Source organism: Meles meles, chromosome 4, assembly GCF_922984935.1.
Source record: "Meles meles chromosome 4, mMelMel3.1 paternal haplotype, whole genome shotgun sequence".
NCBI classification, from domain to species: Eukaryota; Metazoa; Chordata; class Mammalia; order Carnivora; family Mustelidae; genus Meles; species Meles meles.
Genome location: NC_060069.1, coordinates 41898682 through 41924479, shown reverse-complemented (window position 1 = coordinate 41924479; position 25798 = coordinate 41898682). Strand labels below are relative to the sequence as shown.

The following is a 25798-nucleotide window of genomic DNA, read 5'->3' as shown; positions in this document are numbered from 1 at the left end:
TGGAGACCATCTGGCCATAACCACATAGGAAGAAGCTGCCTGAGAATAAAGTCAACATGGAGGAAAGAGATGAGAGCCAGAGATAGAGATGAGAGACTGAGAGAGACTGAAAGACAGACAAGTTGGGGGAGAGGTCTGATGATATTAACTGAATAACCAGATAAATTTTTTCCCAAAGGCTTATTGTACCTTGGACTATGCACACCCAGATAAACTCCTTTATGCATAAGACAATTGAATGTCTAATTTCAGGGTTTCAAACACCTATCCATCCATTCCCAAAGTTCAGGCTAAGAACCCCTGAGCTACAGCATATATTTTTAGAGTGTTCTTAATTTCCAAACAGATGGCTGAGCCTCACTCTTATTTGGCAGAGTTTGTCTAGGTGGGGCCTCCTCCAAAGTCCATTAGGCTTTCTATCCACTTGTGTGTTCACTTCATGTCTTGTCTGCGTTCTATGCCACAGTGAACACCAAAGAATTCCTGCTGGTCTTAGCCTGCAGACCTACTGGGCCTGTGGACATACACCATAATGCAGGGCCTGAGACCAGGGACTAAAGGCACTGCCCTCTCCTCCATGTCAGCCACAGGCTTCAGTAACACTGGAGGGTGGTGACCTCAGACATCTGCCCTATCCACCAACAGATGTATGTCCAGTGTTGTCCTTTAGGCTTCTTCTCTTCAGATTTGCAAGCACAGAGTTCTTCAAAATCACCTCCACACATTTCTTAGCGTGAGCCCAGCCGAAGACAGTGCCCCACCTCAGATCAGGTAGAGTGCACACCTTCTACATACCAAGCCTGCGTAGTCACTGTGTAGGCTGTGGACGTGACTCCTGGTGAATGTGGAGACAGACCCGGGTTTCCTCCTGCCCCTTGGCCAGTCCTGTGCCTGCCTTTTCCTCCTCCAGCAAGGACTCTGATTTTTAGCACCCACTCCCAGAACCTGATCCAGTTTCAGATCTACAGTTACTTTTAAAGCTCTGCAAGAGATTTCAGTGTCAAGTCAGGGCTAAGAACCACTGACCTTGGGGCTCATGACCACCTACACCCTGGGATAACTTCCTGCATGGTTGAGGTGGAGTTTAGAGACATCCGCACTGGGATGTTTTCACTTCCTCAAACCGACAATTGGCCCTTCATTCATTCTTCTGCTGCCTGTTTTTCTCTCCAGGGGCTAATTGCAAGTCCCTTAATCCTCATCTTCCCCATGTGGACTTCTAACCTCTGAACTTCCTGATTGTGGATACCATCCTGATTCCCTTTATGACTGTGGCTCAGAACTCTAAGATGGTTACTGAATGTTTATTCAACATATGGTGGGGTTTTGACCATCTATCTGCAAGTCACTTAGCTCAATTGTATATGGGGGTTTGGGAAATTTATGGGAAATAGAAATCGAATAAGACATGTACCCTGAACAAAGACAAAGAAGAATGGGGTGAGTTCTGGAAGAAATGCAGTTCAATTTTTTTTTTTCTTTTTCCTTCTTTCTTTTTTTTGGGGGGGGGGCAGAAAAAGGGAACTAAAGGCAGACCAGGACTGGGGCATAGGTAGAGGTTTTGTCTTTATGTGAAAAAGAGGAACTGAGATAATCATCACAAGTAACCAGAAACTCTTCAGACTAGAGATTGGAGGTGCAAAGTGTGCATCACTTCTGCATTTAATTTGAACTCCAAATATGTCTTACAGAACTATATAATGTTCATATGGGTAACTATTCCCAGGCAATATGTGCCATCTTAATAGTAATGTCTACAGAAAAAGGCATGAGTGCCAGCATTAGGCACGGTAATCTCTTCTCTGTCATGTGGTTTCCCCACTGCACCATTGCTGGCCCTGTGGGGGCCACAGACTCTAGAGATGAAAGCATCCCTAAGCTCATCCCATATGTGTAAATGGGTTCCGTGTGTGCCCACCTGACACCTGTCTGCCTCTTTCTGCCACCTCACTCACACTCAAGAACATGAAGCCCCAACATATCCTGTCAGTCTTCCTCTTTGTTTTTAGGAAGGAAGTCTCACTGATCACTCTCTGGTCTGAACCAGGCCCCAGGAAGGGAGGGGGAGGTCTAGGCCATTTCGATGAAATCAGTGGGATTTCACTGAGGACAGAGGGGTCTCCCCAGAGCAGCCAATGCTGTTGTCCCATGGAGACAAAAAGGGAGAGCTACGGGCAGCGAGGACAGGTTCCTGGAGATCTGTGCTGAGCAGCCGCCTGACCTCAGGAGGAGACAGGCTATTTATCAAAGTGAAAGATGACTGATGCTGGAGTTGCTAAAAACAAACCCTTCCAGGTTTTATCTACTTCCAGAAATGCTTACTTCTAAGTAGGTCAAAGTGTTCCTAAAGTAGGGCAGTAGCAAGTGCCTGTCTATCGCTTTGACTGAGTTCCAATTCAGGGAGGCTGACCACCGCTACGCGGCCATTGCAAGGGATGGCCGTTTTGGTCCGACCCTCGGCGCCCCCTGCCCTCCCCCTCCTCGGTGCAGGAGGAGCAGGGGCAGCTGGTAGACCCGCGGGGGTGCCAGGCAGACCTTTCTCATACATCAGATGCAAAGTGGATTTTGCTTTGACATAATTCAGGTCAGTTTATTGAAGATTTCAATAATAAGAGGAATGTGGAAGGCACTGGGCATCCCAAATAAATGTGAGGTACTTAGTCCATGTGCCCCCAGAAAGGACTTCCTGGGAAACAGGAATACGAAGATTTCCTCAGCCAAAACTCCTGACTGACATCAGAACACTATTCCCTGTTCCCATCCTCAACCTCCTGCTAAAGCTTAAGTCAGCTTCCACTACAGTTTTTAGGTGATAGAGAACACAATGAACCTGGTGCTTCACACACAGACTCCTTAGAGGCCCTTAAAGAATGGTCCTCTTCCCTTCCTCCTTCCTTCCTTCCTCCCTCCTTCCTTCCTTCCCTCCTATCAATATTTACCGAGAAGTTCTCATCTACCAGCCACTGTTCTAGACGCTGGGGTTAGAGTAATGAGTGAAACAGACAACACCCCAGCACTTGTAGTGGATACTGAGGGGGTGGGACAGTGGGAGGAACAGACAATAAATGTCAACAAATGTTACCATGCGGTGATAAATGCAAAAAGTAAAACAGGGAAGGGGGTACACGGCGAATTGGGAGGGTGGGATTTCACCAGGTGACATTTGAGTGGAGACACAAAGGACGTGTGGCAGCCAGCCATCCAGGTATCCGAGGACCTGCAGGGTCTGGAGTGTTCCAGGCGACGGAACAAAAGGTACGGGTGCCGGGGAAGAGTGTGTGTGGCTTGACCGGGCAGTAGCTCCGTCAGGCAGGTTGGTCATGAGAGTGGGAGCACGGGCTAGGGAGAGGATGGCCCCACTAAACCTGTCCACATCCTACTCCTTGGAACCTGGAAATGTTATCTTCTAGCAAAAGACACCCTGCAGATATGATTAAGGACCCTGAGATGGGAGGTTATCTTGGAACAGGGAACACAATCACACAAGTCCCTAAAAGCAGAGCCCCTTTCCAGCTGTGGTTGGAGGGAGACAAGGCTGTGGAAGAAAAATCTGACATGCAACTCTGTGGGCTCTGGAGATGGAGTAAGGACCACAAGCCAAGGAATGCAGGCAGGTCCTAGAAGGGGGGAAGTCAAGGAAACAGCGTCTCGCCCAAAGCCTCCAGGAGAAATGCAGCCCAGCTGACACCTTGATTTTCGCCCAGTGACCCCTGCATGGGGCTTCTGACATTCAGAACTGTAAGCGAGTAAGTGTGTGTTGTGAGCCGCCCTAAGTTTGTTGTGATTTGTCCCTGCGGTAAAGGAAGACCTCGCAGATGATGTCTGAGAGCGGGCTCTGGGTCAGGATTGGTAGGAGCCGCCTTGTAGCCCCAGGAACGACTTGGGGTCTATTCAAAGTGAGACAGGAGCCAGGGGCCTGTTTTGTGCTGAGAAGGGTCTTCAGCCCTACACGTCCCCTCATCCCCCCCAGCAGCAGGGAGCCGGCAAGGCTAAGTCTCTCTTGGCCCCTCTGAGCAGAAAGGGAGGAAACCAGAGAGCTTGGTGGCCTGCAGGGCCTTGTTGAAGGTGAGGCAGATGACCCTATGGAATCCGCTGCGCTGGCTGGGTCTAGGGCGTGGTGGTGGGAAATCTGACCGCCCAGTCCTATACCCAGCACAAGGACAAAGAGACGGACAGGCCGCTCAGTGAGGGGCCAGCCTCTCTGCTCCCCTAGGACAAGCAGCCGGTAGGAAATACAGCACCAGATAGAGGCTCACAGACTTTTTACACGTTGCCGGGTTTGGGTTCAGGTTGCAGTTTCGATCCTACAGGGGTCCCGGATGAGGGGAAGTTGTTCTCAAGGTTCAAGCAGAACCTTGAGGGGAAGGCATTGAAGGGGCGAGAGGAGGGTCCCGACCACTGTGTCTGGCCCCGCAGTGTCAGAAGGCCAGAGCCGAAGGCCACTCTGGGTGCCTCCGGGGGCTGCTGCTGGCCGCCTGTAGGACCCTTTTACTTCTGAGCTCTTCCGAGCACATAGGGCAGGCCTGTTCCCAGCAGCCAGACCACAGCGCCCTGTTCCTTCTCTGCTTTGCGAATCCCATTCCGTGCCAGCGTTTCTGGCCCCTTTGTTCTTTGGGGGTAGTGGTTTCAGCTGAGCCAGCTCTTGTAAGAGCAAGCCGCCCTGTCTTCTTTTAGGGGGACATTCGGATTGCTGGGGTGACCTCTCCTCCAGCCTCTCCTTGGAAGGCAGAGGCGGTGGCAGCCTCTCTTCTCTGGGACTGAATCCCGAAGCTCTCATCCCAGCTCCGAGCCCCATCTTCTGGCTCAGGAGGTTCCGAGGAGCTAGGCGGCTACTTGAGTCTCACCCTTCCCCCCTCGGGATGAGAAGGGGTCTCATCTTCACGTAGACCTCACAGATTTGCAGTGGACACCAGAAGGCAGGAAAACATGCTCTTGAAATGGGTGTTTGGCCTAAGCTAAGTCACAGCAGGCTGGCTCTAGAAAGGAAAAAGGCAGGATCTCTCCGAAGGGCCCCGGGGAAATCCGTTCTCCCATGTCCTCCTCCTGCTTCAGCTATACTGGGAGGCAGTGCCACAAGGGGCTCTGTTCAGAGGAGGTTGTGGCCTGGCCTGACACCTTCCTATGTGAGGCTTCAATTCCAAGCCCTTTCATATCCTAAATAATACCGGATGGAGAGTAGCCCACTGCAGGTTGGACATTGCGCCCAGAACAAAGTAGGCCTGGGGCTCACATTCCAACTACCCTTGCTTTCTTTTATTCTTAAAAAAAAGAAAAAAAAAAGTGAGGGGTGAGGAGCCTGGACTGGATGGCCCCTACATCTCCCACTTCCTGAAACTCCATCTGGTGTGGGCTCCCAGACTGTTGGTCAATACTCACTGTTCTGGCCCATCCCATTGAGGTGGATATCCCCACACCCACCCCAACACAGGACACCTCGCACCGCCCTGCATCACACAGGTCTGCCCGTCTCTACAGTGTGATCCCAGTGCTTCCTTCAATGACCACTGTTCATCACTGGAAGAAAATAGGTCACTGAGAGGGGCAAGCCAGGGAATAACTTTGAATTTTCCGTTCAACTATTATCAGATAGGATCTCAACCCTCTGGTACAAGGTAAAAGAAAGTTAGAAGAGAGGAGTAAACCATTATTTGGGGGGGAATCCTCCTGCTGGTAGTAGCCTGGGGGAAGGGCCCAGGATAAGCCAGGAATAGAAACTGAGGGAAGTGGGGTGCAGGTTAGAGACATTACTGGGCCCTTTGCAGAACCTATGCCTGGGAGGAGGGTGCCTGGGTGGCTCAGTTGGCCAAGTGTCTGCTGTTGGCTCAGGTCCTGGTCCCAGGATCTTGGGATCAAGCCCCACGTCAGGCTCCCTGCTGAGTGGGGAACCTGGTTCTCCCTCTGCCTCTCTCCCCATCTGGCTTGTGCTCCCTCTCTCTTGCTCATTCTCTTTCTAGCAAATAAATAAAATCTTTGAATATGCATGAAACTAGAAACCAAACCTGGACTCTGTGAACAACCCTGGAAAGGATTCCAGCTGGAAATACCCTAGACTCACTTCTGTGAAGTTGTCAGAGCCAGGACAAAGAGCAGGTAGGGAGACCAACATTAAATGACCTCTGGGGAAGTCCTAGGCTGGGAAGTCTAACATGGGGAAAAGCAGTACTGTTGCCCTTTTCATAGACTTTGGGGATCTTGCCCAAGAACATGAGCTAGTCAGCAGCTGAGCCGGGATTCAGACCTAGGTCAGGACTCCTGGTGCCTCCACACCTGTCATCGCTCATCTTTCGGCCTGCTGCTACAATCCACGGCAAAGCCTCGTGGTAGCCAGGCCTCGTGTTTCATCCCAAACATGTTTCATCCTAAAACGTGTTTCATCCTAAAACAACAACGTGACCAACCTTACAGTTTAAAAGCACTTGCACTGGGGTGCCTGGCTGGCTCCGTCAGTACAGCATGTGACTCCTGATCTCAGGGTTGGAGGTTCGAGCCCCATGTTGGGTGTAGAGATTGCTTAAAAAAAAAAAAAAAAAAAAAAAAAGAAAGAAAGAAAGTCTAAAGAAACCAAAGCATTTTTACTTAACAAGGCCACCTATGAGCCTTCCAGCAACTCTAAGATACAGGTATTTTTATCAGCTTCCCTTTGCATAGGTGTGGGACTAAAAGGGACCTTCCACTCACTCTTTACCCTGTCCTCTTCCTAGCCCATCTGGCTCCCTGAGAACCAGACCCTTGCCTGTTTCCTCAAGGATGTGTAAGTCCACTTCTAAGAAAAAGAAAGATGACTGTAATGCATTAGATTGAACCATTTCAAATTGCTGATATTCAACCACTTTTGACTAACAAAAATGTCAATTTCTTGTGGTTCAATCTAATAAATTAGACCTTGAAATGAAGATACTGATGCTAAGGGTGGATTTAAGGATTAAGCATAGGACCCCTCGGGTCATTGCTCTCAGCTACTAAGGATGCCCACCTGATACGGAGAGAAAAAAGCAGACATCCTTAGGCCTGGAGGGGATCGTGCAGGCAACTCAGGAGGATAGGGACGAAGGGTAGTAAACATGCTCTTTTAGAATAAGCAGCAATAGGAGTGACTGTAGGGAATAACCAGGAAGAAAGACGAGCCCACAGAGAGCCTCCGAGTGGAAGTTGGTCGCCTCTAAGCTGTGCCCAGAGAGAAGACGACTAGATCAGAGGTGCGGGTGAGGGACTAGAAGGGGGTACTGGATGTGCAAGGGGGAAGCTGGACAGATGCAAGTTCCTAGATCCAAGGATGGTTAACGCCTTCAACTCTGGTCATGATCCCGGGGTCCTGGTATTGGGCCCCACATTGGATCCCCTGCTTGGCATGGAACCTGGTTCAGGGAGCCTGCTTCTCCCATTCCCACTCCCCCTTCTTGTGTTCCCTCTCTTGCTGTGTTTCTCTCTCTAATAAATAAATAAAATCTTAAAAAAAGAGAGAGGACTTTTAAAGCCACACAGACATAATCACTCTAAACAAGTTAGGATTGTTGAATTTAATCCAAAATATTTTGTTCTGTCCTAAGGAATTAATAAAAGATATATGTAGAAAAGGTACAGAAAAACTGTACCTTAGGAAATAAGTGTCTAACATTATACATGCAAATTACTTTGTTCTAGATAAAAATCAGGAGATGCAGCATGAGAATTAGGAAGGGTGGGGGGGGTGTTCAAGCAGGGGAATGGAGACAGGAGAACAAGAGGAGGGATGGGCAGGAAGTATCTGGGTTTCAGCATGAAGTAAGAGGAATTCCTCACCATCAGAATCGCACTAAAATGCAGCAGGCTTCTTGTGGAAGTGATGAGCTCCCGGTCTTTGGGAGTGCTCAAGTAAAGCCTGGCTGGACCGTCAGAGACATGCGGGGGGGGCTCCCTATATTAGGGAGAGAGTCAACCAGAGGACCTTTACTGTGCTTTTCAATTCTAAGCTTCCAAGAGGCCATAAGAGCCAATATTCTGAAACGAAAGGAAATCTAATTGAGGGCCACTTTTATTCAATTATAAAAAGAGAAATTTTAATTCTAGCTTTTAATAATTCTGAAAAATGACCAAGAAAAAATGACCAAGAATCTCTACCAATGCCTCTCCATGTGTCTTAAAAACACACTTCTCTTTGAGAAGTATCAGCACTCAAGTTTGTTCCATTTCTCATGCAAATGCACTATGTTTTGGTTTCCTTTGTTCTTATCCTGCAGTATTGTGTTTTTTAAGGACAACTTCACTGCCATTTTTCACTGCAAACATCCTGTATTCAGCTATGTTACTCTTAAACATGATTTTGTGGGCTAGCCTGGGAACCCATTCCCACCCCTACACATCACTCTCACCTGAGAGTGGCTGTTCCTAATGCAGAAAGGCCCTGAAAGTTAAGACACAGGCTTTTGGCAGATTCTCCAGGAGTCAGGAGGCAGGAGGAAACTGACAGCAGAGGGGACGGGAAAGGCCCATTTTGGTTCCTGGCAGCAGAAAGTACAGTAAGTTCCCATACTGCAGAAAATCTGCAGGACAGGCTGGCCCAGCTCCAGGGTTAGGCTGGCCCCTATCAGAAGTGGTCCCGGTTTGGCCTACTAGTCCGAGGGCTGATCAGAGTTTTTCTGCCCCAGCTGGGGACACCAGGATCTTTCTAGCAGGCAAAGCACCCACAGAATAAAACCTGTGTGTCTGTTTCTACTAACTCGGGGGACGCAGGGCACACGAGGCCAGAGGTGGGAGGGAGAGTAAGAGAGCAGCGTGTCTGGCCACCTCTTCCTAAATGTTCATCCAGCTCGACTGCCCTTAAATAAAGGGCAGCCTCATCAGATGGAGGCACAATGAACTTGAGTGCCCGTCCCAATTGGCTTCAGAGTTAGGAGGTCACAACTCTGGTTCTTCACCTTTGGTGAAGAGGGAGACCTCAGGAAATGGACGGACTTGGCTTCAAATCGAGGTCCACCACTTGCAAGCTACGTGACTTTGGGCAAATTACCTAATCTTTGCAAGACTCACTTTCCTTGTGTATAAAATGAGAAAATAGTGTTGTTACTCATCTTCAGACACTAATCCAGAAACCTGGCCCACAGGAGACTCAGTAAATGTCAGGCATTTTAATGAGTTGGCTACAGACTTCATGTAAGTCAATAGCGTCACAGGCTGGCTCAGCATCTCCAAGCTGTTGGCGCCATGGGCCTCTAGAGCCCAGGTGTTCGCCACTGTCCTATACCTTCATACCCTCCACAGCCTGGGCAAGCTGGTCCTGAGGCCAGCAGGGTGGTGATAGAGAACTCATCAGGAGATGCCACAGGAAAACAGTCCCTGCAAAGAAGGCTGCGCCACCCTGGGCCACTGCCCCTTGCCTCCAGGACATCAGTTCGTATGGCTCACTTCCCTGGCCTCAGTTTTGCTAAGGCAAGAGGCCTTTCCTTATTGTTTCTCCAGGCACACAGGTGGAGTCAAAGACGCTGTGCAGGAAAGGAAAAGGTACACAGATATCTCATCTGGGTGCATAGAGAAAAACCTAGACTGGCTTTTGGAGCCTGGGGCAGAGGCACTCAGGACTAATGCTGTTTTCCCTCCCATTTAAACCAACTTTAAGTATATGGTTCAGTGGCTTTGAGTCACAACATGCCCATTGTGTGACCACCATCATCATCCATCTCCAGAACTTTTTTCAAGTTGCAAAACTGAAATTCTGTACCCATGAAACACTAACTCCCATTCCTCTTCTCCTTCTAGCTGCTCATAACACTCATTCTGCTTTGTTTCTACGAATTTGACAGCTCTAGGTACCTCATATAAGTGGAACCATATGGTATTGGTTCTTTGGTGACTATGGTTTATTTCACTTACTATAATGTCTCCTTTGTCCATTTTTATTCATTTTTTATTTATTTTATTTTTAAAAAAATATTTTATTTATTTGACACAGATAGAAAGAGTAAGAGCACAAACAGGGGGAGCAGCAGGCGAAGGGAGAGGGAGAAACAGGCTCGCCACTGAGCAAGGAGCCTGATGTGGGACTCAATCCCAGGACCCTGGGATCATGACCTGAGCTGAAGGCAGACGCTTAACCAACTGAGCCACCCATTTTTAAATAAAAAAATTTTTTTTTTTGTTTTTGTGTTGTAGGGGTTCTTTATATAACTTGCATATTAATCCCTTCCAATTCATCTTTACTGTCTCCTAGTGAAGGCAGCTGACCCCCTTAATCAGGGACTCTCAACACTCGTGGAACATCAGAATTACCAAAGAACCGAGGAAATACTGACACCCGGGACCTGGGTGGTTCTGAATTAACTGGTCTGTGGTGGGCATGTAAGGCATCAGAAGACTTCTCAAAAGTCTCCTTTGAGTGGTTCTCAGATGTATCCGGAGTTGAAACCACTGCTCCAAAGTCTCTTCCCCGCGGGAGGCGCTGCCCTCCCCCACTCACAGCTGAGAAAGTGAGAGGGGATAGATTAGGAAGAGGAAGAGGAATGACGAGGCCCCCTGTGCCCAAGCCCAGGGAGGATGGCAGCAAAGTCATAGGAAAGGCATGCCCCCCTCACTTGGTCACACAGTGCTATCATCATCAGCCCTGCCACCAATGTATCAGAAGGAAACAACCAACCACTATCTCCTGAGAAGGGGCAGGAATGACAGACAAGAGAGAAGCCTCAAGCTGCCCGGAAGCCCGGTGGGCAGAGTGTGCGGTGGCAAGCTCTGGGCAGGGAGGCGGGAGCCTTGGTTCTACTCCAGCTTTGCCATCAACTTTCTCTGTGGCTTCTGAGAAGCCAGCTCGCTTTCCTGTGCACAGGGGTGCCTCTAGAAGAAAGGAAACTGGGTAGTGCCCTGCTTCTCAGCCCTGGCTGGACCTTGGATCCACCTAAGGAGCATTTAAAAAACACTGACCCTCAGGTCCCACTTCAGAAATTCTGAATGCAGTAGTTTTAGGTGGGGACTGGATGTTGTCATTTGGTAAAGTTTCCAGGTGATTCTACATAGCTAGGGTTGAGAGCCATGGTCTAGTTGTTCTTCCATGTGCCCTCCTCAGTGTTAACATTCTGAGTTTCTTCTGCCTCCATTTCTGGGGGCGCTGGTCATGGCCTGAGCACTCACGTTGCGCTTGGTGCATCCTACAGATACTGCCCTCTCACAGCCCACAGGCACACTGACCTGATGCTCTCTGCAAAGGTGAAGAGGACTAGTTCCCTTCTAAGAACGGAAAAAGAAACAGATTCTGACCTCTAGTGACCTGGGATGAGGCCACACCCCCAGAAGAATGCTTTATTCTCAGTCCAGCTGTGCATTGTGAGGAGGAGCACCTGCTGGAGACAGATCAGCTGGGAGGAGAAAATGCCAGGTGGCCAGCAGGCAACTGAGTGGGACGGGAGAAGGAGTTTCTGCTAAGAGGCCAATACTTTCGGCAGGCCCGGCAGAGGGAGGCACTTTCCAAGCTGGGGAGGGTGGGTCCGCGAGGGCACAAACTTTCAGAAGAGTCCTTGTTAGGATCCTAAGGGCTACTCCCTGGTGCCTCAACTGTCAGGACTTGGACCCCCGGGTGTACTGAGCCCACACGGGGAAAGGGCAGTGGGAGCTCACAGGCTGCCCTCTGAATGCCCCCATCAGTGGCCTATGCTTAGAGAGAGGAGAACCAGCCTGCAAGCAAATAGAACCAAAGAAATGGGTGGTAGGCACTGGTAGGGGACTGCCTTTAAGAAGCATGCAGGCTGGTGGAGAGAGCTGGAAAGTTCCATGCCTGCCTCCCTCCCTATCTCTTGTCCTCTCTTTTCCATCCCTCCTCCCTAGTGTCCCTGGTCCCTTACCTCTCCACCATCCCCCCTCCCACTAGAGGTCTTGCCCTGGATCACAGACCCCATCTGACAGCTCTCTGCTTCTGCACTGTGGGTTTACTCCTGCCATGTCCTGCAAGCAGTAGGGACCCACCTGGTGGGTGGCCAGGAGGAGATCCAGGGTCCACAGGCTGGGGAGGCCAGGCCTACATCTGGAAGTCCCAGCTCTTCTCTGAAAGTAGAGCCATTCCTGATGGAACCACCCGTACCTGCAGACTCCCCCCGCCCCCCGAACAGGATGTGCTGTCCTTGGTTTTGTCTCCAAAGATGGGGGTCCAAGAAGGGATGTGGGGGAGTTTGTAGCTATTTTGCTGACTGACTAACGACAAACAATGTAACAACTAGACCACCTATAGCATGTGGGCGGGGCACTGTTCCAAGTGCTGTGTGTACTTCTCATCACCCCGCCCCTCACAATTCTTGCCCCAGTTTCCCCTCAGTCAGACTTCCAACAGAGCCACATTCCTGTTTCACGGATCGTCTCTTCCCTGATACCATGAGTTTCTCCAGTGGTGACCTCAAAGAACCCAGGGCCGTACCCACAATTCAGACTCCACGCAATTTCCTGACCCCGTCCCTCCCCGGTCTTCAGAGAAAAGAGGGAAGTAGGTGATGGCTGAACTGCAGGAGAGGAACACGTGTGTGTGTGTGTGTCTCTCTCTCTCTCTCTGTGTTTAGAGAAGAGAATCAGGTTTTAGTTCCCAATTTTCTCCTGGTGGAAAAACGCCAGGGCCACTCTTGGAGGAGTCAGGCAGCATGAATAATGCAACCTGCTACCGCCATCTGGTGGATGAAAGGAGGAAGTCAGGCTGTGGAGGCGGACCAGATGGAATTAGAGAAGCAGGACTATTTCAGAAGTGTAATTAGCCCTCTCAGTACCTACCAGGAAGTCTGTAGTGGGTCTCCGTGGTGACCCTGGTGTCCCTGCCTCCCAACAGGTCCCTACCCTCTTTCCATGTCATAAATACCCAGCACGGGTCTGCACGGAAGGCTCCCCTGATGTAGATCATCTGGCCAGTTAAGAAAATAATTTCAGAACCAGGAGAACTTGGTGCCGCTCTCTGGGCCTCAGCTTACTCAACATAATGTCCCAGTGAAAGCCTTCAAAGCCCCTGGCAGCCTTGTCTTTTGAAGTTAGTGGTTCTCATACTAGAGTGAGCATCAGAGTCCCCGGAGGGCTTGTTAGAACACAGACCATTATCCCCCTACCCCCCCAGGCGTTTCTGACCCAGTAGGTCCAGAGGAGAGTCTGAGAATTCGTGTTTCTAAAGGTTCCCGAGGCATGCTAATGCTGCCAATCCAGAGACACCCTTCACCCTGGAGAATCACTGTTCTAAGTAGTTCAGTCAGTCTCCTTGGTGTGAGGGGAAAGTGGACAAACAGGGAGTTTATAGAAAATAAATAACAGAGCTTATATAAAACAGAAGCCAGGGCTCAAATAACTTATCCACTAGAGCTCTGTAAGTAAATGTCTCACACCCTGGTGGGGCTGAGGGGAGCGTCAAACCCTCTGGGGAGCCCAGCGTAGCTCTGGAACGGGAGTGTGGGTCAGTGCAGAAGGGAGAAGGCTAGGCGCTGGCCACAGGTACAAGAAGATTTTTCTGAATGTCATGGGAAAGCTGGAAGAGATCTTAGAGGCGATCCAAGTCAGCTTTCATTTTAAGATGGACTCACAAAGGTTACATGACTTTTCCAAAGCCACACGGCCACTCGATGGCTCCTTCTCTTCACACTCCCAACCTGTTCCCTTCACAAGCAGATCCCAGAGGAACCCCACAAGGCCCAATGGGTTCACGAGACAGGTTAGTTCTGTGACTTTCTGGGGTTAGGGTGGGCCAGCACCCCAGCGGCCCTCTGCACGTGCCCGCCCCCTCAGTTCCCCCTACCTTTCACCAAGGGGAAGAAGCAGTCCATCTCCACGCTGCTCCGGGAGTGGGAGATGCACAGGGCGCTGCTGGGAACCAGGCCCTCCTGGGGGGGGCTCCGTTCCGTGGTACGGACCAGACACCAGCCCGGCCGCTCGCTGGGCCGCTCCAGCAATTCCACCGTCTGTCCCACCTGGATGGTCAGCTCGCTGCTGTGGCCCGCATTGAAGTCCTGGAGGACCACGGTCAACTCACATCCACCAGAGAGCTTGGGGTAGGGCGTGGAGTGAAATGGGGGACGGGGGATGGTGGGCCAGAGGGGAAGGGAGAAAGGATGCGTGCAGAGGAGAGGAGGAGAGGAAGACAAAGGGGGAAAGATGGGATCCAGAGTGGAAAGAAGGCAGAAGATGGAAAAGGGAGTGGGAACGGGAAAGAAAACAAGAAAATAAAGTAATTGACACAATGCCATTCAATCATCCCGACGCTTTAGCTCAGGCCACAGTCTGGAGCTTGCCCAGGATGGAGCCTGATTCTAAATCCTTCTTGTTTGCCTGGAGTTATTCTCATTTTCCTTTGCTAAGCTTCCAGCTAACTGTGCCCTCTGCCCCCTTCTCCAGTAAGTCTCTTCACTTTTTTACCCCATGCCCGCCCCTGTGACCTCCCTCCGACTCTGCCTGGGCACCATTTCTAACTCACTCATTTTTACATGCTTTTAGTTGAAGTTTGGGAATAATGGAAGAGACGATCTCCTTCCTTCTAACCTTTGCAAACCTTTAACCTTTCCCCATCCCCATCCCTAGCTGGACCCATCCGCCGAAAACAGAGGCTGCCAGTGACACAGAAAAGAAGGAGGCATCAAGTCAAAGGAGAAGGAGAACGGAAGAGGAATAGAATTGGCTTCCTATAGCCCAGCCACTGGGGACCAGGGAAAAGAATGGGAAGGGAAGAAGAGAGGTCACATCTCACCTAGGAACCATCCTCAGTGCCACGTCACGCCCTCCCCCTGGGCCTGACCCTTCCCCACTGGACTGGGTCTGAGGCAGAGCCAACAAAACTGGTGGGAGAGGCCCCAGGATAGGAACCACCTCTTCTAGCTGAACACCAAGACCTTCACTTCTCACCAGGAGGAACCACGAGTTATTAGTTTGTCTCACAGAGCTAAGCACAAAGCCTTTCCCTTGCAACAGCAGCTGCACCTGCATCTCTAATGGGAGCCCCCAGGGCCCGTGATGTCTGCACCAGCAGCCCTACTAATGCACTAGTCCAGAGACATGGTGTAGCTATTTCACCTACATCCTGGGAGGCTTCTGCTGAATGGAAAACACAGCGAGCACCCAGTAAGTGCAGAATCAACAGTCCCACCAGGCCTCAGAGTTCTGCACTCAGGACTGAGAGAATTTCCTATTAAAGGAACTTGAACGTCACAGTGGGTTTGAGAAGGCTAAAGCATGCATCAGACAGACAGCTGCCCAATGTATCACCATCAATCACTGGGCAGGGCGCCCGCTTGAAACACATGTCCATGGATGGGCATGGTGCTGCCACGGAGACTGGAGCGGGAGGAGAAATTTGCAGGACAGAAGTCCTGGGAAAAAGAGACAGAAGTAGAAAACACGGCTGTTGGCTCATTTCCCCATTTAACTTTCTCGGTGCCATCAGATGCACAGACTCTCCCCCAACCCCACCCCATTCCCTTCTGGCGCTCTCTTCCTCAAAGCATCATTTTGAGAATGAGATGTCATGGGATGGTGATACCTCAGGTCTGTAGACTCAAGTACCTTCACATTAACTCTCCACTTGGTCCTCGCAATGACCAGGTGCTGTCACCATGTCCGCCTACGCATCAGAACTTTAAGCTCAGAAATGTCAAGACCATTGGTTGGCACAACGAGCGTACATAAAAGGTGCCTAAGGAGTTTATTAAACATGCAGATGGCTTGGCCATCTCTCACTTGCCCTAGTCCCCAATCACAGATTATGATTCAGGAGACCCAGGAACGCCTCATTTCACAAGACTCCCCCAACTCATGATTCGGAAAAGGGGGTCCCTGAGATGCTGCCTGAGAAACACGGGCCGGACGGTTTCCCACGATCACCCAGCTGGACTTGAACCCGGCCCCAGACCACAAATTCCATGTTCTTTATACCACATACCAGAGCAAATTATGTGTACGTTTTAGGTATGTTTGTGGTTGGAGGGGGTGGGAGGCAGGTGGAGAAAAGGCATCGCTGGCCTGTGCCATTGGTCTTCTCAGGGTTGGCTTGGCCTGTACCAAGTTGCTTACACTTTCTGGACTGCAGTTTCTATTGTGACCGGAACACTACATAGGAACAGCTACATCACAGAAACACAAGTTTCACTGAGCTAATTTCATTAATACTCTATATCACTTTCTTTTTTCCTCAGTTGCTGCTGGCATCCCACTAAGATGATTCCACTTTCCACTGATGGAAATTTGCAGTATTTGCAAATTCCACTTGTAGGATGTTGGACTAGATGACCACAAAATTTCCTGCTAACTCTGAGAATTTCTATCACTGAGCTTCGATGGTTCATGGAGTCACTCCTCTGTGCCAACCTCAGGATTCTCTCCCAAGGTCAAGTGTGCACAGGGCCTGAGATGCAACTTGCAGCCCTTTCAGAGACGGAAATGGCCCCTTTGCAGACTGTTGCAGCAAAGCAGCGGGAGCCTGAGGTCCCAGGTACAAATAGCCCAGCAGGTCACCAGACCTCTGTGATCAGTTTCTTAGAAAAATACAAGTGCAGTTTTCTTTTCTAGCAGTTCTACGGCATGTCAGCAGGTCTGTCGGGCAGAGCCCTGGGGTCATTACTTTCTCTTCCCATCTGGTAAAGGCCCAGTGACCGTGTCCCCCCCCCTCCCTGTCCCTTCCCCTATGCCATGCTGCCCTCTGTTACAGTGGCACTTTCAGAAGGTCCCCATTTCTCTCCCCAAGCTGATCTCTGCCCCAGAAAATTACAGCGGTCTTCAGAGAATTTTGCAAACAACATCTTTGTTTTCACCTCATTCTTCTCTTGCCCACAGCCTTTAAGAACTGTTTCAATGTCCCCTGCAAATCTTTAAAGTGTTGCCCCAGTGAACCATGTTCCTTTTGACAGGAAAAGACCAAGGGGTATGGAGGGAGGGGGCCCAAACCCTCTCCACCGCAGACGTCTCAGGTGATTCGACAGGTGTCAGGAAGGGCTATCACACCCTACTCAGAACTCCAAGGCTGCATCATATTCATACTGGTTATTTTCAGACTATTGGCTATGGATGCTTAACTTCCAATCTACCAATTCGATCCCACTCTAGATCCTAAGACCAAACTTACTCTCATGAGGGAAATGCTGGGAGCCTTGAGTTCATAGCACAGACTCTCAGCATGAAGTCAGGTGCTTCTGAGTCTTCTCTGACCCCGCACCCCAGTTTCTATAATCTTCTCTCCCTTATTCCCTTCACTGTGTACCCCCACCCCCCTGCCCAGTCTCTGACTTGGCCCCTTCCTGGATGCTTCTCAGGTGTTTTCTTTGCCTAGCTCCCGAGGCCCTAGGCAAGGGCCTTGCCTAGGGCCTCCTAAACCTTTCTGATGGTAATCACTACTTAGATTTCTGCATGACCCACCCCAGGCCCTGCTTCGGAGTCCTCATCTTCTCTTCCCCCCCTTTTTTTTGCAAAAAAAAAGAAAACTTTTCCTCGCTCCCATGGGAGCTAACCATTTCCTGTGGAACCTGTTCCCATGTGCCTGGTCCCTGGGTGGAATTTGTGTCCTACCCCCATCCCTGCCAGGTGCTCCCAGGTGGCCTTCCCTCCAGCAGGTACCATTACACACACAGAGAAGATTTCATAAACATCCTCATTCTTACTCATATTGACCAGAAACTACTGTTTCCGTTTAGGTCCACTTTTGCTTGATTACTATTTGGACATTTCCTGAGCTCCTTTGTGTATAAACAGCAGGAGCTAGATTACCCCTAAGAACTTCCTCATGTTATGGAAAAAGATTTGATTATTCTCTGTGGGGTTTCTAGGAATATTCAGAGAGGTAGAACACGAACCACCCAGCATTCTACTATTGTCATTTCAGGACCCCAAGCCTCTACCTGCCCCTTGGTCTCCACCAGATTCTCCTGAGAGCTATGGACTCTGGAGTTCCTTAGTGGTGGTGTGACCAGGTGCAAGTTGCTTAACATCTTGGTCTCAGTTCCCTCATCTGTGGAATGGGGTATAACAGGATCTGCTTCACAGCTTGCTATAAAGATTAAATGGGATATTTTTTTTTAAGTTTGCTCCATGCCCAACGTGGGGTTTGAACTCACAACCCAGCCAGCCAGGCCCCCAATGAGATAAATTTTTTTTTTAAGATTTTATTTGTTTAGAGAGAGAGAGTAAGCAAGTGTGAGTGAGGGAGGGGCAGAGGGAGAGGGAGAGGGAAAGAATCTCAAGCAGACTCCCCGCAGAGTGTGGAGCCCAATGAGGGGCCCCATCTCAGGACTCTGAGATCATGACCTGAATCGAAATCAAGAGTCGGATGCTCAACTCACTGAGCCACCCAGGCGCCCTGAGATAATATTTTTAAACCACTTAGGACAGTGTCATCAACAGACTAAGCTCTCTAAATGCTTGTTTATAAATAAATTCTAGAGGTATTAATTAATTATTATCATTATTTAAATTTGAGGGGAAAGTTACAAGTAGAGAAGAAATGGTAAAAAGGAATTGAATGTCTAGAAATAGACTGTACCAGATGTAAATAGGCAGGTAAATTATTATGAAAGTAAATCAAATCCTTTTCTCTTTTTATAATCTTAATGGAGTCTTGCCCTAACCCAGGCCAATGAGAAGAAGTGGCCTGGAGGATTCTAGGGAAGGTGACTCGGATGCCTTTAAGAGTCTGCATTGCTTTCCATGCACTGTCCATCTGAAGAACACCCCTGCCCAAGAGCCTGACAGATGCCCACAACACCTGCTGCCAAGCCTGCTGACCCAGTGCTTCACCCATCAGATAAGTCTGACTTCCACCCTCTCCCCTGGCTGCCTGCCCTCTGATTCACTCTAATTCCTCGCTGACCCTGCGCCACTCCTGCCTTCCCCGTGCTCAGCCAGGGCTTGAGGCACAGAGTTCTCTGCATTAACGCCTGCCTGTGAATGGCAACGTGGGAGGCCAGAGCTGGCCTTAGAAAAGCATGAATTTGGGGGCACCTGGGTGGCTCAGTGGGTTAAAGCCTCTACCTTTGGGTCGGGTCATGGTCTCAGGGTCCTGGGATCGAGCCCCACATGAGGCTTTCTGCTCAGCAGGGAGCCTGTTTCCCCTACTCTCTCTGCCTGCCTCTCTGCCTACTTGTGATCTCTCTCTCTGTCAAATAATAAATAAAAAAATCTAAAAAAAAAAAAAAGAAAAGAAAAGCATGAATTTGGAGCATATCTATTTGGTGCGGTTTTACGGCACCGAGAAGCCCTGCCAACTCCTGTTCCAAACAGTCCTTCTCTCCCCCAACGGCTCTTGCACCTGCTGCCGGTGCCTCTGATCCCACAGTCAGAGATGCATTTCATTAGATGACGTTCTCACCATGAAATGTGTCAATTGCAAAAAGATGAGAAGCAGCATATAGGTGACATGCAATCGTTCTCATGTAGCTTTAAGCATGACTATGTTCATAACAGCATTCTTTTAAATGAGAAAACAACTATAACATCGAAAAAAACCCACCCTAAACTAAAATACAAAAATCTAACAGGAAGGGAATGGTTAAGTGATTATGATATATACACTAATATATATACTGGCAGTCATTAGAGATTCATAAAGCGTTATAACAGCTACAAGTTGCAACTATAACTAGGTGAAGAACATCACTAACAACAACCATATTCATCAGAAATTAACAGGAAGGAAATTCACCAAAATGTTAAGACTGGCTTTACTGGGTGGAAAACTGGGTGATTTCACCCCCCTTTTCTAATTTTTAGTATTTTTCTTTAAAGAATTTTTTTTTCTTTTGACAGAGATCACAAGTAGGCAGAGAGGCAGAAAGAGAGAGGAGGAAGCAGGCTCCCTGCTGAGCAGAAAGCCCAACTCAGGGCTTGATCTCAGGACCCTGGGATCATGACCTGAGCTGAAGGCAGAGGCTTAACCCACTGAGCCACCCAGGCGCCCTTCTAGTTTTTTGTATTGCCTGATATTTCTGACCTAAGAGTTATTTCATAGGTAAAATAACAATAAGAACTTGTATGACAAATCAGCAATGGAATGGGGGTGGTGGTGGAATGCAATATTCCAAGGAAGCATAATACTTTGAAGGGGAAAAAGGGGCAGTGGACAGAGGGATAGTTCCTAGTTCTGCTCCAGGACCCCTGTGTGAGCCTCAGGAAAGCCCTGAGTTGCTGATGATATTTCTGTGTAGAGGCTTTAAAATCCATCTCTAGAAACCTCTGTCCCCGCAGTCCTGTGAAATCCAGATGAGCTCTTCAGAAAGGAGGTCTCTTTATGTGAGTTTAGTGTTCTGTTTCTACCCCGACTGAGATTTGAAACAGGTGTAAAGCAATGTCTGGGCAGCAAGACACACTCACTGTGGAGCCCTGGGATGCCCTCAGTTGGCTGGTTGGTAGCCTGTGTTGCTGCCAAGTTCAGTTACCAGTCTAAAGCTGAAGAGTGGTTTCATTTTTGTTCACTGGAGCAGGGGCTGCTCTGACTGCAACTGACGGAGCTTATGGGTTTAGCTGGTTCCCCAGGGGCTAAGAAAGAAGGCAGAGCCCCAGAGAGGCACCGAGCGTGGTCTGCGGTCAAGTAGAGGTCTCAAGAATTGTGTAGAAATTAATAGCGGGAAGAATGCAGGAGCGGGAATCGGGAGGCCCCGGTGCGGGTGTGGGTTTTATCTGTGTGTGGCACTGGGAAAATCCCTGCCCCTCTCTGTACCTGAACTTCCTCATTCTTAAGATGAGGAAACTGGATTTCAGGGGCCCTTCCAGTGTTAATATTCTACGGGTGAAGTAGCTCCTGTATTCACTCATTAACACACAACTCTGGTTAATTTTTTTGAGCGCTCGTCACTAACATCATTAGTGGATTGTTTGCTTATTTGTTGCCATATTATGTGTCAAAATGTAAGATCCAGGGGCGCCTGAGTGGCTCAGTTGGTTAAGTCACTGCCTTCGGCTCAGGTCATGATCCCAGGGTCCTGGAATCGAGTCCCGCATCGGACTCCTTGCTTGGCAGGGAGCCTGCTTCTCTCACTGCCTCTGCCTGCCTCTCTGCCTGCTTGTGTGTGCTCTCTTTCTCTCTGACAAGTAAATAAATAAAAATAAATAAATAAATAAAAATGTAAGGTCCAGGAGAGCAGAAGCCTTCTTTGTCTTGCTCATGGTTCCATCTCCCAGGTCTAGAGTGACACCTGGCCCAGAGCAGGTGATCAGCAAATACTCATTGAGTGCCTGAGTGCGGACAGCCCGCAAGCTATTGCCTGGTCCGCGGCTGTGAAGCATAGCCACCACAGCCAAGGTCTCCTTGCACTGGTTGGCCACCTCTTCTTGTCAGTGTGTTCCAGACCCCAGAGTTTATTTGTTCAGAACCCCTTTTAGAGAAGCTATCTCCCCCTCTGATCACTGGCTATATCTTCATTAATTCCCAAGTGTGATAAAAAGGACACAAGGAGGGGGAAAGATATAAACCACCAAGAATAAAGAGAGAGCAGACAAGAGGAGTCAACATTTTTTTCGAATAACAGGAAGTCCCTGCAAGAGTGGGTTCTGACCCAGGAGAATGGAGATGAGATGCAAGTTCCTATCATTAGCCCTGCACGACCCTTGGAAAGGCCCAGGAAGTGGAAGCCACAAGGCTGCACTGAGGGTTGGAGTTCAGGTGGGGCTGAAAAGGGAAGAGGGGTTGTAAAGGAAGTACACCCCTACTCCCTCTTCTACAGCATGTACCCTTTCCTGAAAAACTGACATTTACTGGAGGTCCACATACAGAAGAGGGAGATCAAGCCACCGTCCTTGTTCTTGTTGTCTCCCAGGATACTGGCAGCCAAATAGAAACACTTGACACACACTTGAGGATCTTTTCATTGGAGAAACCAAAAAGACGTACGGGTACTCGAATTCTGACATTTGGAGATCCCTTCCTTCACTGCAGAGTGGAACCTTCCAGTAAACACACTCCTGTTATACAGAGTATCCACTCGGCTTTTTTGGTGCCTCACTCATAAATAGGAATATGATCCAGCCAAAGATCCCCAGACTTTGCAGAAAAGCCCCAAACTAAACGAACAAGAAGGATCAGGCACTCTGAGGAAAGGAGGTGCAGGCAGGACCACGACACGTCAGCAACACAGTAACACCCTCAGAGAGGTAAGAAGGGCACTGTTCCCATGAAAACAGACAAGCTGCTGCAGACAGCGGGGACATTTCAGAATGAGAAAGAGCTCTCAGAAATTACAACTGTGGTGGAAATGAAACATTTCACGCATGGGTCAGGAGACAGAGTCAAAGAAATTTTCCAGAGAGTAAGACGAGAACAGTGAGAGAGGAAAATAAGAGCAAAAATGTAAGAAAATTAAAGAATCAATCCAACAGGTATGAGACAGACAGAATGAAAAGGAATAAATAATCAAGAAAAATTCCCAGGACTGAAGGGCACAAACTGCCAAGCCGATACAAGGTTCCAAGTGCCTGCCGTGATGAATTTTAAAAAGACCTACTCTGAACTGTGTCAGGACATATCGGCAGTGAAGAGAGCATTCTAAAAGCTTTTGGTGGGGGCGGGGGAGTCAGGTAAAATCTAACAAATCAAGAATCATGATGACAGTAGTTTTCAACAACAGCCTTGGAATGCTAGAGAAAATGGAGCAATTCCTTTAAAATTCTGAGTGGGAATTATTACCAATCTTGAATTCTGTGTCCAGACAAAGTGTCAGTCAAGATGAGAGTACACAAAAGGTCTTTTTTAGACTTTCAAAGTCTCAGAAACTTGCCTTAGGAAGCATTTGCTGAGTGGCAACCATTATGATTAGCATGTTGGTTTCTCGATTTTTCTCTTTTATTCTATTTCTTTTTTTGTCTCTCTTAATGTGATATGCTTTTGGTAGATACAAACTAAAATTAATTCCTTCATTCCCCTTTTAAAAAAACGAGTTAATAGGTAAACAGATTTGAGGAGTTCCTGAACCACAGAATTGCTTTTTATTTAGCAAAGCATTAGTCCAGGCCTATGTGTCAATGTTCTAGTCAAAGCTATGAAACGTGCAGTGAGATGATGGTACTGGTAGGCAGATTCACAGCCTAGCTAAGGTGCAAGGGACTCTGAGGTTCATCTAATCCAATCCCCCTATGTGAGAGAAGAGGGAAATTAATTCCCCAAAGAGGAAGGACTTACGTAAGGAAGATAGTGTCTGAAAGATGGTAGGTACTTAAGAAACATTTGTCAAATGAATGAATGTGTTAGTGGGTAAGTAAATGAGTTAAACCAGAGACTGTCCAGTGCCCTTAACTCACAGGTAGAAAAACTGAGGACCCCAAGATAGTTGGTAGCAGAGCCAAGACCAGACTTCAGTTTTCAAATTCTGGGGTCAGAACACTTCTCACTAGACTTTGCTAAATTAATGACTGCTGTCACACTTAATGTCATAAGGCCCTAGGTCCACACTTGCACCTAATGTATTGATACATGGACTGGTGTCAGTATGGGAAGAGGATTTTCAAATCCAAAGCTTGACAAAGCTGCAGAGGACATGAAGCTGGGAGAAGCAGTTAAGATACGGATCACAGACACCCAGGACCTTTGTGAGCTTTCACTCTAATCTCCCACTCAAGGAAGGACCCTTTTCACGACAGCTAGCTCTCAGTGTTATGACACTCTTCCCTCCTGGTAGACTGCTGCGGTATTCAGAACACTTTCTTTGCTTTTGTAATTTCCATCCATGGTTCTTAGTTGTCCTCTAGGGTTGTACAGAAGAAATCTTCCTTTCTTCCATGGAGTTCTACATATGCGAAGACTAGATGGATAATTCCTTAAGTCTTCTCTTTTCCAACATTCCTTCTAATGGCTCTCAAACGTGTAGTTTCTGCCGTTTTCATCATATTCTTCTGGATGAGCTTCAGTATGTCACTGTCCCTCTTGACAGGGACACCTAGAACTGAACCCAATCCTTTAGACCTAGTGTGCTCGGCACAGACTAAGCCCAGGTCTCACATCCAGGCCTAGATACATCCATCAGTGTGGTCTGAGAGTCTTTTAACGGCTGGTTTCTATTGAGCACGTAACCTAGTAAAAACCCCAGTGTAACTCACAGGGTCTTCTCAAGTGAGCTTCTTCCCTTTCTCTACTTAAGGCTTTAACTCAGAGAATTTTCTATTTATCTTTGTTAACTACAAATTTCTAACTAAAGTGTAGTGCTCTTGACTCGCTAATCTATCAGATTAGAGATTACTTCGCTTTGTGGCATGTGCAAATCTGAAATTTATGCTTCAATGTGTTCGTCCAAGTGAGAGACAAACATGGAGAGCTAGGTAGGAACAAGGACAGAGCACACAGGCACTACTCCTAGGGTCCTAGCAGACAGGCACCATTTACCCGGAGAAGGAACGGGATTTGCTCGGGGCATAATTAACACCAGCATGGAAGTTACAGGGTCTCAGATTCGGCTTAACTTAATGTTTATTCATTTGTTCATCCAACAAGAACTTACTGAATGCTGGTTGGAGGGTTAGAGCTCTCCAGCGAGGGAGGGAGGAAACGCAAACTGATGGCGAATTCTGTTTGCTCTTTATCTCTGTACTCCCTGTCCGGGCTTCCGAGACCATCCAGGCTGGGCACAAGCTATCAGCAGATGTGGCCGGGAGGAAGCACAGCCTGCCAATGAATGGAGGCCTCTGCAGCCTTGACCCCTCGTCCGGAGATAAGGGTCCTGACAAGGGGGACACGGCTCCTCGCTCCTTTGTGCTTCCCCGAGGCTGCTTTCCTGATGTCCTGCCTGTAGGAACCTGGGCAGGAGGGCGCTGTCCTACAATACACACCAGAGTTTGGGAAAGAGGAAAAAGCCCACGGGACTAGTGCTGAAAACACATGGTGACCTGCAGCAGAGGGCTGAGAGAGGTGGCTGGGAGAAGCCGGGAGTGCAATGAGCTGCTCTGCTGGTACAGAGAGCCAAGAAATTGTGGGCTGCCCTCAGGCATTCTCGCAAATTGTCCTCTGAAAAGTTGAGCTCCACGGGCCATCTGGCCAGAGACCAGACAGGATTTCAAAGAAGTGTACAAGGTCATCTGACCCCAGGCATTCAGACGTGGGTCACCACTTTCCATTCTGTGGGTCATGGGGCCTGGGGTCAGACTATTCGGCTTGAATCTGTCTCCATTGTTACTGTCTGTATAACCTCCAGCAAGTTAGTTAGCCTCTCTTTGGCTCATCTTTCTCAACTATAAAATAGAGAAAACACGAATCATTGCCAGGATTCTGTGAGTTCACATGGGTAAACCCTGACATGCTTCACATGCTCAAGAAATGTTCTCTCTTGGGGCGTCTGGGTGGCTCAGTGGTTTAAGCCACTGCCTTCGGCTCGGGTCATGATCTCAGGGTCCTGGGATCGAGTCCCACGTCCGGCTCTCTGCTCTGAAGGGAGCCTGCTTCCCTCTCACTCTCTCTGCCTGCCTCTCTGCCTACTTGTGATCTCTGTCTATCAAATGAATAAATAAAATCTTTAAAAAAAAAAAAAAAGAAATGTTCTCTCTTATTCATCCAGTCATCATAACTTGGCACGTACCCAGGACATGTTTCCCACACCAATATTGTGTGTCTCGGGGACAGAATTCCATTTCTAAACCAGCCCTAATGACACATATTGAGAAACTGGCAGACTGGAAAAAAATAAAGAAAAGCAACCATATATGACCACGCCCAGGGTTAAAAGGTTTTACAGTACAATTTAGGCTACAATTTCCCTATGTAGGGCCATGGATATGAATGTCCTTTCTTTTCCCACACTAGGGCTCCTAGAGAAGCCACAGACCACATCAGGCTAGGCAGGATTTCTTGGAATTATTTGCCAGATCAGGTGCATAGGCGAAACGGTAGAGGTTGAGATATCCACTCGCATATAGAAAATGGGCAAAATAA

The 25798-nt window shown here is 48.6% G+C and overlaps 1 protein-coding gene across 14 annotated transcripts in view; it reads right to left on the bottom strand.

Moving 5' to 3' along the window:
• KALRN (kalirin RhoGEF kinase) overlaps positions 1-25798 on the bottom strand; it is a 672007-nt gene that overhangs the window by 126119 nt on the left and 520090 nt on the right. For all 14 annotated transcript variants that reach the window (XM_046002920.1, XM_046002921.1, XM_046002922.1 and 11 more), the window contains one exon: positions 13715-13961. In XM_046002920.1, coding sequence (XP_045858876.1) covers positions 13715-13961 — 247 coding nt within the window. The remainder of the gene's footprint in view (positions 1-13714; positions 13962-25798) is intronic.